At 43.6% G+C, this 16,201-nt stretch overlaps 1 protein-coding gene and 1 long non-coding RNA gene across 4 annotated transcripts in view; both read left to right on the forward strand.

The window, feature by feature from the left end:
- LOC135373278 (arylsulfatase B-like) overlaps positions 1 to 3,270 on the forward strand; it is a 36,794-nt gene extending 33,524 nt beyond the window's left edge. For 2 of the 3 annotated variants that reach the window (XM_064606506.1, XM_064606507.1), the window contains 4 exons: positions 222 to 515; positions 1,455 to 1,720; positions 2,794 to 2,976; positions 3,033 to 3,270. In XM_064606506.1, the coding sequence (XP_064462576.1) occupies positions 222 to 515; positions 1,455 to 1,720; positions 2,794 to 2,976; positions 3,033 to 3,161 (872 nt within the window). In that variant the 3' untranslated portion in view covers positions 3,162 to 3,270. The remainder of the gene's footprint in view (positions 1 to 221; positions 516 to 1,454; positions 1,721 to 2,793; positions 2,977 to 3,032) is intronic. The other variant, XM_064606508.1, reaches the window with a different exon arrangement.
- Positions 3,271 to 11,201: 7,931 nt separating this feature from the next.
- LOC135373347 (uncharacterized) lies at positions 11,202 to 12,895 on the forward strand. Its single transcript, XR_010416419.1, has 3 exons — positions 11,202 to 11,266; positions 11,835 to 11,895; positions 12,304 to 12,895. It is a non-coding gene; the product is annotated as an uncharacterized LOC135373347 (long non-coding RNA).
- Positions 12,896 to 16,201: the final 3,306 nt, after the last annotated feature.

A 16,201-nucleotide genomic window follows, 5' to 3' on the forward strand; every position in this document is an offset into this window, starting at 1 on the left:
GTGTTTGAACGACCGGCACAATAACTGATACACTGCGGAATTTACAGACGCCACTGTGTAAATTTATTACATATAAAAGAGAAAAGGGAGATGGTGCCCTTCACCATGAGTATTATACATAACCGTCTTTACCACTTAATTTTACAGAGTTTGTTTTTCAGTGTAGAACCGCCCTTCTGAAAAGCACTGTTTCCCCCATTGGTTATCTTTGTTGTGCACAGGAAGCCTTGCTGAGCTGGACAAACTGGTGGGGAAAGTTGTACAAGCTCTCTATGACTCGGGCCACTTGAATACTACCATCATCGCTTTTTCGACAGACAATGGCGGCGCGGCGTTGGGCTTCTCCAATAACGTCTCCCCAAACTGGCCCTTGCGTGGTTCGAAGGGCACTGTGGCAGAAGGTGGAACACGGGGTCCTGCTTTCCTGTGGACGCCGTGGCTCGCATCGCGCGGTCGTGTCGCCAAGCAGCTCTTTCACATTACAGACTGGCTTCCTACACTACACAGGGCTGCTGGTACGGTAAAAAGATTACTCACTCTGATTGCTTAGTAGTGTGACTATCCGCGACAAAACGACGTTGATCGTTCAAGCGTCTTCCGCAAACTTTGCACTTTGGAATCTGGAAGACACACGTAAGAGGTATTTCATTTCAAACAATCCGGGGTTTCAATAGATCTCTCTGCAACATTCTAGTTGGCACTGGCTAGGGTTGGAATCCCGCGTCGTTTTACAATCCCGGGTTTTTGGTATTTTTATATGTATGTGGATCACGGGAAGGGATAGGATTTTTTTGGCAGCTATTCCCAGGATGCCGTTTAGGACTGTATCCACCTGCACGTCCATGCCGCCACAAATTGCGGTACAGTGCGTGTTACCTGTTATCTTCGCGGAGTCTTCTAGTGCTACTGGAAGAAAACGCACACGCACGCACGCGACCGACAGACACACAGAAAAATAGTCAGACAAGCAAAGAGACAGATAAACAAACGGACAGACGAACGGACAAACAGACAAAAACTCGCTGGCTCGCTCGCTCGCTCGCTCGCTTGAAGGGGCCAGGGCTCAAGTAATAACTTACCTTAAGTTGTGACAGTTGGTTGTGAGAAATGAAGGACCTCATCCAAGTACACTGGACTCGAAAACTAGTGAGTTACGCACGGCGGTTGATCAACAGGCAACTGAGTGGTGGGTGGGGTCGACCGATTTTTGGTCCGAGATGCTATTACTAAACGCTCAGAATCACCAGGACAAGTGCTCAATATCTCAGCACTCTATTTCGAATAGTCCCCGTTACTACTTCTACTCACAATTTTAGTTGCACCTGTCATAAAAGCTATATAAACATGTGATTTTCCACACTGAAACGAGTGTGGAGCCAAATAAGTTTCAGTCAGAGAGAAGGCGTGTGACTGCCAAAGTTTCAGGGCTCATCTTGCCCGTGTATTCGTTTCAGGGGGAGAGGTGAGGGATCTGCCTATGTTTGATGGTGTTGAACAGTGGGACAGTCTGACACGCGGCTCCCCACCCCCTCGCAAAGAGATCCTGTACAATATTGACCCCGTGTGGGATCAGTATGCCATCCGAGGAGAACGCTTCAAAGTCATCGAAGATCGGAACAATACCCTATTCAACTACTACGATTGGTATGAACCCCGAGGTGCACCACAGCAGGACCGCGGAGCCCTCAACGAGCAAAAGAAATCCTGTATAACGGCCCAGGTGGGTCCACTTTCGACTTTCACTCCCGGGCGGGTGCTTGCTTGGCATGCGATGTGCAGATTTGAAAACCAGAACGACTCCAAAACGTTAGATCGCTGTTTGCCCATGGAGCTATTCAAACAAGCGTATTCTTTTGGAGCTGGATGCATTGCAACGTAAACACCGGAAAATAGCCGAGACAGGCTACATTCAAGGACAAACACAAAACGTAAGCACCCAAATGTAAAAAAAAATCATTCCGGTGCGATAAAGGTTAAAATGTAAGAGGAAAGGAATAAGAAAAATAGTGTAAGAAAGAAAAAGTATGGTAAAAAGTTTTCGTGCCAGGAAAACGAATGTCCTTTGAACTGACAAAATGTGTTTCTTGAACTGATGTGACACTCCACAATTCAGGTGAACCAGGGTCTTTAGGTATAGGTTATTTGATTCACGAAGAACGAGATTTCCGACACTATCGTACCCACAAACCTTTCTGTAACACGCGAACCACTTCAGCCGTCCACGTGACGGAGTATTCGTATAATCGCTGATTTACATATTATCGGTGCTAATGTGTCATGCATATTAACCTCCCCCCCCCCCCCCGTAGCAGCCACAGTGTAAAAAAGAAACATACATGATCCGTAATTATACACAGAAGTGACTGCTTAGTGTGTTGCCGCCATACGTGCCGTCCAGTAGTTATTGCAAAAAAAAAAAAAAAAGAGAGAAATCGTTTGGAGTGCACACTGCACAGCTCCCATAAGCGAAGAGAGCCGCTTACATTAAAGGGATATTAAAGTGCGAAAGCCCTGTCCGTAACCGTGTAATGTTCCTGCCATTACTGCTGTGCAACGTAACTGTAGACTAACTACAGTTTCTAAGTAGTTGCATTGGTTTAGGAAATAGACTCAACAAACAAGCATGACTGCACTATCAAGGCCAGGAAAGGATCCTGTGGTGACAGTGTGTGTCCTGTCTGTGTACGCCCGTGTTTGTCTTCGCAATTGACTGCGAATACTTGATGTGGTAGTGCTGTGTACGAAAAAGGATTACGTGGGTTTGGGCATGCAAGGAAAATGTCTCTGTCGCAGGTTCTGTCTTGTTTTCATGGTAAGACCCTCGAGACACCACGGGAGATCCCGGACGCTGTGCTTGCCGAAGTGATGGCGACTGCACCAGTGGGGGGCTATTGCCACCCGAAATTTGCCACCTGTATGTACGACCTCAACGATGATCCTTGGGAGAGATACAACTTATACCGTCCTGATCATCCAGTGCGTTGTATTTCTAAATGTAATTCGGCATCCTCATAAAGTAAGATTACTTGCAGGAATACATGAGGTTACGTGCTCGCATAGAGGAATTCAAGCAAACAATGAAGCCAGTCACCTACACAGGTTCTGACCCACGTGCCGACCCTATGGTTCATGGTGGCGTCTGGAATGCTTGGCACGACTGAACATCTTTGTTTTTGGACAATTTTACTTTGGGACGATAATAGATAAAATAATGATACAAATTTTAGGAATGTGTATAAGAGAGGAATATTTAGAAATAAATCTAAAATGGTGTCACTTTTGTCACTTCTTATTACGCCACTGAACTTACTGCTTATGATTTTTGCTGTCAAATATTGCGGTATGTGAATTAGGTACAGATACCATACAGGTGCATGCGGGTAGGTTGCAGATATCAAAACAGATCGGTATCCGACCGGATGCGGATAAACCGCAAGGGAGTACCGAACTAACCACAAGTCCCACGGGCATTCCACTGTACAACATACAGGGTGTCCCAGAAAACGTGTCATTGAATTATAATAAAAAAACTAGGCCACCTAGAATCATGCGGTTAACGGCATTTGTTCTTATTAGGATTTTGCCACCTCCTCATGTGATTGTCATGTATTGTAAGTTTAATTATGTAAATATTTGCAAACTCAACTCGGAAATTTGCCAAGTGAAGGTCACTTTTTTACCCCACCAATATGAAGAGCGAGCAGAATTCACTCAAATTCATGGCAATTGACAGTGATACCCATGAGCTATCCCATCGAAAAAAATAGCCGAACATCATGCTTTTCCGGGCACCAGACCATAACGCGCGATGACTTTTTGAGCGCAATCACTCACAGTCCGACGAAAGGAGGTTCCAAAGCCAGCCCACAGAGTGATAGTAGTAGAAAAAGAAGCAGTTCCTAAAATTGGGAGAGGGCAAGCATTATCCCAACGAAAGTCGGACGTGATAAGCCATGCCTGTGTTATCTCTTTCTGCGATGCCGCGGTAGGCTGGGTTTCCAACCTCCTTTCGTCGGACCGACAAAGATTGCGCTGAAAAATTCACTTTGCGCTATCCTGTGGGAGCTGCGTAGAGCATGCTGTTCGGCTATTTTTTTCGATGAAATAGCTCCTGAATATCCCTGCCAATTATCATTAATTTGACTAAATTAGACACGCTCTTCACATTGATTGGTGGGGTAAAAAAGTGACCTTTACTTGGCAAATTTCAGACTTAAGCTCGCAAAAATTTACATAATAAAACTTAGGTTACGTGACATTCACATCAGGAGGTGGCAAAACCAGAGTAAGAGCAAATGCCGTTGACCGCATGACTCTTGGTGGTGTAGTTTTTTTTTATTATAATTCAATGACACGTTTTCTGGGACACCCTGTATGTGAGGACAGCTGGAGAACGCAGCTTGTGGATGCGGTAAGCGACTGCGCCAAGAAACGAATAACGAACGTTTTAGGAGAAGAGGATGCACTTGAACGGATTACGTGTCAGCGAAAGGAAAGCTGGTTTTATCAACGTTTTAGAGAATAAAGGGCATACGTTTAAGAGAGCATCGTTCTCGCGCATGAAGTTTTGGTTTTGGTTTCAACATATAGATCGAACATATAGTTTTAGGTTATCAATGATATTTATGATTCCTGCTCGATATATTGTGAGCTTACTCATGGGTGTTAGGATGCCTATGGGGGCCGTATAGTCAGGTATGACAGAATCAGTATCATTAGTGAAGACGCTAGCGAAAGCTTCATTGAACTTGGCAGCACACTCTATGCCAGTAACTTTGTAACCGTTTGAATCCAGAACGTGTAGCTGTTCGGGTTGTGATGGATTAATAACCTTCCAAAATTTTCGAGGGTTAGAAGAAAGCAAGTTGGGGAGGTGGGTGGTGTAAAAGGCACGTTTGGCCTTGCGTAGGGCGCTTAAAAAATGTCGGGAGCATTCTTGATACCTTAAATGAGCGGATTCAGTGCCAGTACGCCTTGCCAATCGATACAAGCGCTTTTTCTTATTGTTCAGTTAGTTTAGGCAATTTGAGTACCATGGTGCTCTTGCGGGTGCCCGGATAACCGCTGATGGAACGTAAGTCTCAACCAGATGGTTGAGTGTACTGCGGAAAAGCAGCCAATTCTCCTCTACTGAACTCGTGTCGAACAGACTAGGAAAAGTTGCATAGTATGAAAAAAGCTCATTATTAATGGATGAAAAATCAGCCCGCTCGTATAACTTTATAGTTTTAGGTACTCGCTGCCTGGCATGATAACCTTACAAACGGTCTGCTAAAACTGTTTTTATGCGCTTGCTATTGATAACCTGAAATAAGAGACTTCAACTAGCAAGCAACGACAGTTATCGCAGTCCCATATGAAGACACTTTATAATATGCGAGAAGCTGTAAGGAAAAACGCCGGATGCAAGTACAAGTTTTCACACCCGTCGGAAGCACTGTAATGCTTAATCCGCATTCTCCGTGGGACGTGCATGACTTGACATGACAGTTTGATTAAAATGCATGGGAAGCCTTGTGAGTGCGCACGGGAGCACATTGTTACGCGTGAACAAATACAATTTAAAAAGAGAAATAAGAATTTCGACCCCACGCGCCGGATCCAGGACAATTGCTCACCGGATAATTGCTCACCGGACAGTTGCTCACCGGGCAATTGCTCACCAAAAAACTGCTGAGGACGGACAATTGCTCACCACAGAACCGCTGAAGCCGGATACTTGCTCACCGCCTCTTTCACCGCACTTATATGCAATTTTATTTCGCGTTTTTATGTGATGTGATTTTATTTATTGTTTATGGCGCTCATATACTTGACTTTTTTATATTAGCTGAACTTGGGTTACCTCGAAATAAAGTGATCGAAATCCCCATGGCAAAATAAACTACTGTAAATAAATGTTATCTGACTACAAAATGCAGAGTCGCGCGCGGGAAACTGTCAGCAGCGAACTTGGACTAACCTGGTCATAGCAATGCAAACACTGATCTTGGACTAACCTAATACGTGCTGTTCAGTCGTGTCCGCCCTGCTAAGCCAATCGGGCGCTAAAATGTGGCTTGCGTTGCTAAACCGACTTGGTCAGATATAGAAAATTCGTGAATTTGAGTGGTTAAATAGAGATGTGTTCTTAAATCTCCCCCGGCTTGTGTCTTGGAAGATCCTGGTGACGCAGACATGGGCGTACCGAGAGGGGAGCAAGGTCACTTGTGAAAATTTTGCACCCTTTATTCATAGGTCATGATTTTTTTCTAATAACATGAACCTGTGAACACCCGCACAGTCCGCAGCGTCCGCCCCAGGGAAGGAGGTGAGGTGGATGCACGCTTTGCCCCCTGGAAGCACTTTGCTGTCCACCCCTTGGAAAAAACTCCTATAAGAACGCCTCATGGACGCAAGTCCTGACAAAGACGCTTCAGGCGTGCCTGCAAGTGAACGACCTCTCGCCTCAGCCTCTTCACTGGGGGATTTCCTAGATCTATTTGAAGCAACTTAGACATCTAAAAAAGAAGTTCAGCTAACATAAAAAAAGTCAAGCGCTATAAACGAGAAATAAAATCACAATATAAGTGTGGTGAAAGAGGCGGTGAGTAATTGTCCGGCTTCAACGGTTCTGCGGTGAGCAATTGTCCGACCTCAGCAGTTTTTTGGTGAGCAATTGTCCGGTGAGCAATTGTCCGGTGAGCAACTGTCCGGTGAGCAATTGTCTATTGAGCAAGTGTCCGCGCCCCCGCGCGGTCCTGTGCTCCGCGGAAAGGTCAGCCTGACCGAAGGTCGGCTTGCTATTCCTAAAACAAAAATATAGCACAAAAATGGAGCGAAACCGAATATAAGATAACGAAGGTGGGTTAAGTGTAGATGACATGAAAGGTCAACTCGCAATTTCTTCGTGAGGGGACTTCCTATAACGATGTACAGTCGACCCGCGTTGATCCGGACTTCGTTTATCCGGATCCTACACTATCTGGACAAAAAAGCATGGGGACAGATTTCTCCCCATGTACTTCAGCTTCCGGACTCTGAGTAGAATTCCAGGGAACAGAAGTGACTACTACCCAACAATCGGCTTCAGTTTTCCAGTCATTGTCCATAGGAAGGACACTTGGCCCACACCTAGTCAAGTGAGGTCGAGGACCCTGGTCGTGGCCTCCTTTTTACTGACACAAAGAGGGTGTTGCTATGAAGAATTTTCTCCCTTTCCGACTTTGCACGTTACACAAAAGTAATCCACTGAGCAGTCTGGTCATTTCAGACTGAGAAGGTCCGCAACGAGGACCCCTGCGCTGCAATCACAGATGGCGACATCGTCGGTGTCGTCGCTTCCGATTGTGTTCAAGAAGAATCTGATGATGAAAGTGGGGATGGGGGCACCAGCTGTGACGGTAGAAAATCCGCGGGCGGCGCTGAGAACAGCGCTAGTATTTTCCGAGCAACGAAACAATATTTCGCAAGTTGACGCCATTAGCAAAGGTTTGCAAGAACTGAATGCGTGTATTAGAATGAAACAGATGACAATGGATAGTTTTCTGTGTAATGGTCAATAAAGATGTGTCAATGGTGAATGTCCTTTTAGGATCACTCTGGATTTTCGTGTTTCACTTATCCGGTTCCCCCGAAATCCGGACATTTTCACACGAAAGGAGGCCGTCCGGATAAACGCGGGTCGACTGTAGAAGGTTCGGATGCAATGAAAAGTGGTCTACCTTTCACATACTAGTCATGTTATGTCATAGTGCCTAATAATAGGCCATCCAGGATAAAAATTGTGATGATCTTGCCTTGCCGTAATCTTAAAACTCTATTTATAAAAAAGAAGAAAGGCATGACCCTCAGATCGAAGGCAGGGAACATGAAAGCTAGAATCGACGTCTGCATCACTGAACCACCAGCCCAGAATGTTGTCATCGTGAGAGACCAAGACGCAACCGCTTTGGAACGCACACTCAGCAGCCGTTACTTCTTTCGTCGTGTAAATAATAATAATGATAATAATTATTTTATTTTTGTTGGGGTACCCAAAAACAACCACAAGGGTAAAAAAAAAGAAAGGGTAAAAAAGAACAAAAACTACCTTTATAATGAATCTTCACAATTCCTGAAAACAAGTTTAACGCGCAATTCTAGATTTGTAGAGCACAAGCCTGAGAAGTCTATTCAACCAGAATCGAAACAGTAGTACTTTTCTGTGCCTTTAAAGAATATGATAATATGCCCTATCGTCGAGAGATGGGCGAGTTCGGCGGGCGCTTTTTCCTGTCGTTCTCTCACCTTTGACAACACTGACATCAGAAAAACATGGGGCACCCCCGCTTCCTAGCGTCCTTGTCGATATCGTCGTTTTTCTTTTCTGTCAGAACGTACACACTTATCGAGCAGCAGAATCGGTGATTTTATTTTTGTTATATCCGTGGTACATTGGTAGTTTTATTGCGTGACAGTGGTCACATCAAATCGCGAACTGCCTTGGAAGGTGCTGAGCAGACCAAAAGAGATAATGACGGAAAGAAGATCAAAGACGGCATGTTTTATGATAACATAGACTGAGAAATGGCATCACGAATTCCCCTCACGCTTACTTCTGGGGACAAAGCGGGCTGTTCCATGATTTCAGGAACAACCTCCCAAGCAGCACAATGTACTGAAAATCGAGTGCAATAGGGGTGGATGGTATATGTCTTATCAAAGTTCTTTAGCTTCACGAGTCTGTTCAAGGCCCTCCACCTACCTGTCCACCCCTATTGCACTCGGCTTTCAGTACATTGTGCTGCTTGGGCTGATGTCAGTTGAAAGGGGGTGACACCGAGACAGGGAGAGGAGAAATTGGCCGCAAAACCCGCAGAATGCTGAATTATTTTGTATTTTCGCACATTTTAATAGAGCTAGCATAAAAAGGTGCTGTCGTGTCGGTTCTTGTGGGGTAGACCCTCCAGAGTTGTACTCTACATCTTTGCAATCCCACAGTCAAGGTATTATCATTAATTACAAAGATTAATTACGAAAGTTAATTAACGGCTGCGCTATTTACTGATAACCACCACCATTGAGTAGATCCCGTCGGGAATACTCAATATATTCAACGACTTTGTCGAAAAAAAAAAAAAAAGTCAATCGCGGATTTAATAAAATTTTGTTGTAAGTCACGTACCCTATATATATGACAATAAGCCCGCATGTATTTTTAACATATTCATTATTTTGGTACCTAGAACGAGTTAACCCGTAAGGAGATTACGGCCTTGCGCAATGCTGAGAACGAACGTTTTGACGAGTTGGGGAATAAAGCAAGCTTAAGCCATATGTTCGAAATTTATGCTAAATGATTGACATGTATTAACACTGCTAGAGACACGCGTGGTAGTTTGTCCATCTTAATTCCCTTGACCATTAGAGCGCGTCAAAGTTGACTCGCATAATTGGTTCCGTCGTCACATCGATCTCGAATGAAACTTTGATGAGTTGCTCCTTCACAGAGAACAAAGGACGTTTAAGCCACAAGTCCGAAATTCATGTTAGAGGATTGAAAAGTCATCTACATTATAACAAAAACGCGCGGCACTGTGCGAAACGGAGATTCCTGTAACGGTGAAGTAAGTCAAAACGAACAGCATGCAGTATCACATAGAGCCAGTACGGCATTATTAAGCCAAAACTCTGACGCTCTCGCCCTGCCCTTACTCTCATAACTCCCTCTACAAAAAATAAAAAATAGAAAATACATGAATATAATAATAATAACAAAAAAAAAAAAAAACACTAAGCAGGCCGCGGACCGAACCACGGCCCTCGAAAGCTATAACCAAAATCGTCACCAGTGTGCCAACACAGCCCGTTGCTGTCACCTTCAGGAATGAAGATACAGACGTTTCGCAGGTCACACTGAGCTTGTCAACACTTCTTTTGTCGTGGGAACAACATTGGAGAGGCCCACAGTTGCGCACACAGTTGCAAAGTGTAAGAGACAACTTCACCTTTCATGTCTGACATGGGCATTTTCTGCAGAACCCATTCTTTTGGCCAAGTGCGAGAAAAATAGCACACCAATGCATTCTGCCACGAAGCCAGCACGGCGAAAATGAGTCCTCCAGGAACAAGACTGTGACGTTCTTGCGCTTCCATTCCACTTGTACGCCATCGAAGGGCCTCTCACAAACACCCATGTGTGGGCATTTCTTTCCCAAGCTCAGGATCAACAGATATTCTAACAAAACCACATGGGATGCATTGCTTCAATGGAGGGCAGCGAGTACGCCGGTCAAGCCAACTTTAAGAAGCTGTGTCATTGTCAGTGTCATTATCATTATCAGAAGCTGTGTCATTATCACTGTGTGCAATATAATTGCGTGAACATGCACTGTTGTGTTGTCAGATGTTCTTAAAACCGAACGGCAATTGGTGATAAACAAAAAGTATACTGCTGAAATTTTCTCAAATACGTTAACACAAACGAATTCATCGAACAGCGACATCTTAATAATTAATATGACAAGAAATAACGCTTCAAAATTCGTGTTCCACCCGCGGGCGCATAATGTACCAACCATGCTCTCAAAATTATATCTAACTCAAGAAATGAGGTCAAAAGCAGTTACTAAATCTAAATAAGCAGAGAAAAGTTCAACTGACGCATAAAGGTAACTTCCCTGCAACACACCGCTGCAACGCGGAGAAGCCACTTTGACTGTTTCCGAATTTTGGCATTTGGGCCAAGTTCGCCGTGCAGGGGAACCGCAGACGATTGAGTGACTCTGAAACTTTTTCTAAATGTTGAATCTAGAGGTACCCTACAACGCATATCCACGGGAATATTACAATGCATCATACATTATCACAGATATTAAGATGAAATCGTTTCCTGCGTGAAAATCCCCATACCTCCCATGTATTCACGGTCCGAAAAGCGGGATGTCTGGGGAACCAAATGTATTTAATGTATATCGATATTTTTCGTTTGTATAAGCTTAGACTAGATGTCTGAACGTGTATCCTCGGGAATATTACGATACCTTGGATAGAACAGCTGCTACAGCACTTTTCTATTGTCTTGGCGGCAAGTTTCACTCAACGGTTGCGAGAGGGCGCAAGGCGTCGCTGTCCACCACTGATCTCGATTGTAAAAGGCTGGATCGCGGATAGGGAGCGCGAGCGTGAAGAAACCGGCCGCCATCTTACTGTACCCACAACAGTCGCCGCAGCGATCATGTCAACTTCTTGCAATTACGGTCGTACCAACCGTACTGGCAAGGTTACAGGGCCTAAATTTATACAGGTGAGTCACTCTTTATCGAGGAATAAATAGACGTCCATTCTGTATATTTAGTTGACCATTATGAAGTGTTTTTTTGCCCAAAACGAGCACTGGATGCAGGTTGCTTGATCGCTCTTCCGACGTTCAATCGAGCACACTTGCATTTTACTCGGCGACAAATACAGTTTGAGTGCATAATATGCTTGAGAGAACATGTTACACTACACAGGTAGTGTTGTCATCAATATATGTGCGAGCACTCGAGCGCTTTTTTGCATGCATTGCTAACATGGTACACGGTGTTCCCTGCGGAAGCAAGTGCCACATTCATTTCTTTGAATTACCCTCACGCACAAGTTCGGTATTACGTCATAATGAGACCACGATTGTCACCTTTTTTCATGTATTGGTATAGTTTCGTGCCTTGGTTTGATTTGTGACAAAGAATCCTACGTAACGGTGGTGTGGCGCGATTTGAATAACGCCTTTGTGTCTGAGCTGTATCGTCAGCTTGTTACGATAGTAATAATTTGTAGCGCGTCGTGCTATTTGTAGCAGTTTTTAAGGCAAAAGTGGTCTCTCAATACAGGTTTCGTCATGAGGGCTACCCAGTGAATAATCTGTGCAGAGTGATACGGCTGGGTGTACAGGTAAGTATCACATTCCTCATTCACTGGTTTCTACTTTACAGGAAGGAACAACCTCAGTGCACACACTGTGTTTAGCCTCTCTCAGTTTTGCATATTTTCTTACATGTTCACATCAGAAACACACCTTACACTTTAGGCTCCTTCACCCAGCAATATAATAATTAGAGATTATAATTCTTTTTAGAAGAGTTCCCCATATTCTTTTTAGAATAGTTTTTAATCTTTTTAATTTTTAGAAGATACAGGGATTGTAAACCATGTTTTAAACTGATGTTTTAACATTTGTCCAATGCATTTATTAAACAACATATTCATTTTTAACTGGTTGCACCCAAACCAATCTTCTGATGTATTATTTCCTTTGTTGTCGATGCACCATAAAAATTGAAATAATCACCATCAATGCAGGTTACTTCACAGCTGCCTCGACATACTCAAGAAATGGGTGCAGAACCTGCGTAATGCCCACAAACTTTGACTACCACAGCACCTCCAGAAAGTAAAGGCATATGTGTCACATGGGATTTTTAAAGGCATTCACAGTATATAATACCTTCGTAACATGAAAAACGGTTAGGAGCAACTAATATTTATTCGAACAAGAACTTTCGTGCAAGAGACTGCACTTCTTCAGGTTACACAACTACTTTTGAACTCTTTTGAACCCCAATTCTCCGAATGTCTCATTTACCCGTACACCTTCTCTTTCCTGATTCTTATGTGACGGTTGCTCACGTGATGCATTGTATTACTGTCTGGTTGTTTTGTGTTTACTTAGTTCTGGAAACCTGTTTTATTGTATCTGTTTACTTGGTATATATACTCGTGTCGCACTTAGTTGTGTAACCTGAAGAAGTGCAGTCTCTTGCACGAAAGTTCTTGTTCGAATAAATATTAGTTGCTCCTAACCGTTTTTCATGTTACGTGTGTGATTCCCTCTTCGCGGGCTCCTTGACATTGTTTCATTTTTCCCCTTTTCGACGTATATATAATACGTTGTATGAACTGTTGTAGATCTAAGCAGCCTCTACAGTACACTCTCAGAAATTAAAACTTGTCAGGGAACTCTGATAATTGTTTCAGTTAATAGGCATGCACATATACGCTATAAGAAGAAAATTATTTATTGAGAATGCACTTGTCTGGCTACTCATGTTGTTTACATCTACTGTTGATCACATTCATTTATCACATATTATATTCTTATATATTATTATATTATCACATATTCGATCGCACTAAATTTAAAATTTAGCATATACAGTCAAACTCCTTTATAGCGAACACCTTTTTAACGAAAATACAACTACTGCAAATTTTTTTTGTGGTCCCGCTGGAGCCTATAGGTCCAATAATGGACATTCTTTTTAACGAAAATACCTTTACTGCGAATTTTTTTTTGCTGTCCCTGAGTTTCGTTGTAAAGGAGCTTGACTGTATGAGAAAATATCAGGAGGGAAGTTGCTATTCATTGCTCATTCCAACCTAAAATTGAGTGCTACAAATTTAGAGAGCGTACCTGACCATTGTCATTCCTAAAATATATATTGCCATTGTAGCAAGGTCACAAAACAATAAATGTAGTCTTTTGCGACCTCCCTGCACGTTCACTGTATCCTGAAACGCATAAGTGCAAGGAATAAATCTTGAACTTGAATAAACTTGATGTTGTATAAACATGACATAAAATGTTGAATAATATAATGAATGATATAAAATATTGAATAAACTTGAACTCGTATAATCCCTTTACTCATCATCAGTGATCTTCATTACAAAAGCATATCGTGTTAGACTTTTTTTGTTTGCGTTTCACAGACTGTGTACACGAGGGCCAAAATGACAAAATCACAAATGTTTCAAGCTCCAAATAGTCCTGTTGCAATTTGAAGACCATACGTGGAGCTGCATTTTTTGGAACATGCTCCGCATAACAAGCATGACAAAGTCAGCACTGGATAGCAGGACCCCGTCCCCACGCAGCTTTTCTCACGCTGCAGTTGTATTCAACAAAAGCATGTGAGTGCTGGAGAAGGACATTCAGTTTGGCACAACCGCGCCTGCAAATAATCAGAACAAATAAAGGAAGAAGCAAACAAACATAGAAGGGCTGTACTTCAAAAAGAGATAAGTCCTGTGTCTCAAGGAGGTGTTACCACTTTCTAAGTAACTTAAATGATTAAGCTTACATCACAACCTGATTAACTGTCCTAACGAGTGTGATCTGTGATTTGAAGTAATTATTTGGGCTGCTTCAGTGTGTCCATATTTGCGAGGCAAAGCACCGCTGTCGTTTACTAAAAGACTCTTTCTAAGGCGACGCTTTATATAAATCGTACTAAACGCATACACGGCTAAAACAACGGCTGTGATTCTACAGAACGATCTCTTTCTGCCATGCGAGTATAACTTTTCCCGGACCGTTCTTCATGGAACAATTTTTGTCCAAAATGCAGTACGGGATATTATATACATGGTTGTTGTTAACCTCTAGTCGTTTCTTATTGAAATATTGGCTGGGAAACATACTGTAGTACAATCCCCAGCGCTGCACTGCAGTGACGGTCTAGTTTCGGAATGCAAAACATAACGTAATTAAGAATCGAACGGCAGGACACCTGTGAAACACTGTTAGGATATATCAGTATACTGGCACCTTACAAAATTGTGTGATGACAAACAACGACAAATGCTTGCAGCGCAATAAATACTCACAATCTCTGTTGCCTCCCATTGTTTTCTATGGGCACACACAGCACTTTAGGGCCCACCAACATGGCGGCCCGAAGGCACGCCTCTCCCCCACGAGCCCCTCTCCCATGCGCGATCCAGCCTTTATACATAGAGATCAGTGCTGTCCACGAAAGCTTGGAATGGGGTGAGGGGGGGGGGGGAGTATTGAGAGATCATTAGTCCACAGGATCAAATTCTTGCACAGATCCTTCATCACACATGCTGTGGTCATGCTTCTTCGGTTATCATGCCGTATTTCAGCCTTCGCTTGTGCTTGTGTGACAAATTCAATTGCAGCGGAATTTTGCAATGTAATTCGAACACACCTCATTGCAAAGTCCGCTGAGACGGGCTCACTTCACCTTTCGTGATGATGATTCTTGTTCTTGTCACTACGACACTGATAATGTGCACTTTGCCTGAAACACAATCCTCATGATAGTCAAACCAAACTGACGTATGTATTCCAGCGGCGTACGGCATAAAAAGGGCAGTTATTGTCATTGTGTCATATATGGAGACCGGATTTTCATGGAAATGCACATTTTTTCCTGAACATGGTTTACATTGGGGGTGACATGAAAGCACATTTGAGCCTTGTCCCAAACGATTTGCGGTATGTTTTAAGTGCATGTAAATGCATATTTCATACGTTGCTGCATATTTCCCTGCTCGTCAGATATGACGTATCGATCTGAACCATATTTCGCATTGCAAGCCGCCGATTAGACACTCGGCATCGTGCCGTCTGCTGTGATTCCTTCCCTGCGAGCGTCGACGCCACTCTGGCTGTGCCGAACGCAGCTTGTGCCCTCTCTGGCTGCCACAGAGAACATGAATCGTTCTCTTCTCTGGCGCCTACCATGCGTCTGCCGCTTTTGCGTCGTTTCCTTGCGATGCCAAGACCTAAGCCATCAATTTCATGCCTCTACAAGAGATGGACGACAGAGAATCCAGAGTTGTGCCCCGACGGAAAAATATTATTCTGCAGGATTTGCGAGAAGAAGGTAAGAATGGAGCGCGCATGGAACGTTCAACTATAGACGAGCAACACTTAAGTTTCATCCCTTGCTATATTTTTGCTTTAGGAATAGCAAGCCGACCTTCGGCCAGGCTGACCTTTCCGAAATAAACATATATCCCTCCCCCCCCCCCCCCCCATCCATTGACGTTTACAAGGCATGGGCTTTCATGTATTGGGGAGGATTACGAACGACAATATCTCAAGAAAATATGCGTAAATGGGGCTCGCTTTGCGACGCAATGTACGCGCAAAGACGCTTATTGACGACGCAAAATCAAGGTCGTTCTTTAGTATTTACTTCACAGAAATTCATTGCCACGGCTGTTTATGTTTCCTGACTCAATTTTTCTTTTTTTCTGTCTCTTATAGGTCAATGCAGAGAGGAAGTTCCAAGTGGACCAGCATGTGAGGTCGCAGTGCCACATTTCTGAAAAGGCAAAGAGGAGCAGGACTTCACAACCCCTACTTGCCCACGCTGCGAGCTCCCGCCCTGAGTTTGACGAAGTTTGCGCGGACCTCTCTGAAGCCTTTGTCGCGGCTAATATTCCG

This window comes from Ornithodoros turicata, unplaced genomic scaffold (genome assembly GCF_037126465.1).
Source record: "Ornithodoros turicata isolate Travis unplaced genomic scaffold, ASM3712646v1 Chromosome23, whole genome shotgun sequence".
NCBI lineage: Eukaryota > Metazoa > Arthropoda > Arachnida > Ixodida > Argasidae > Ornithodoros > Ornithodoros turicata.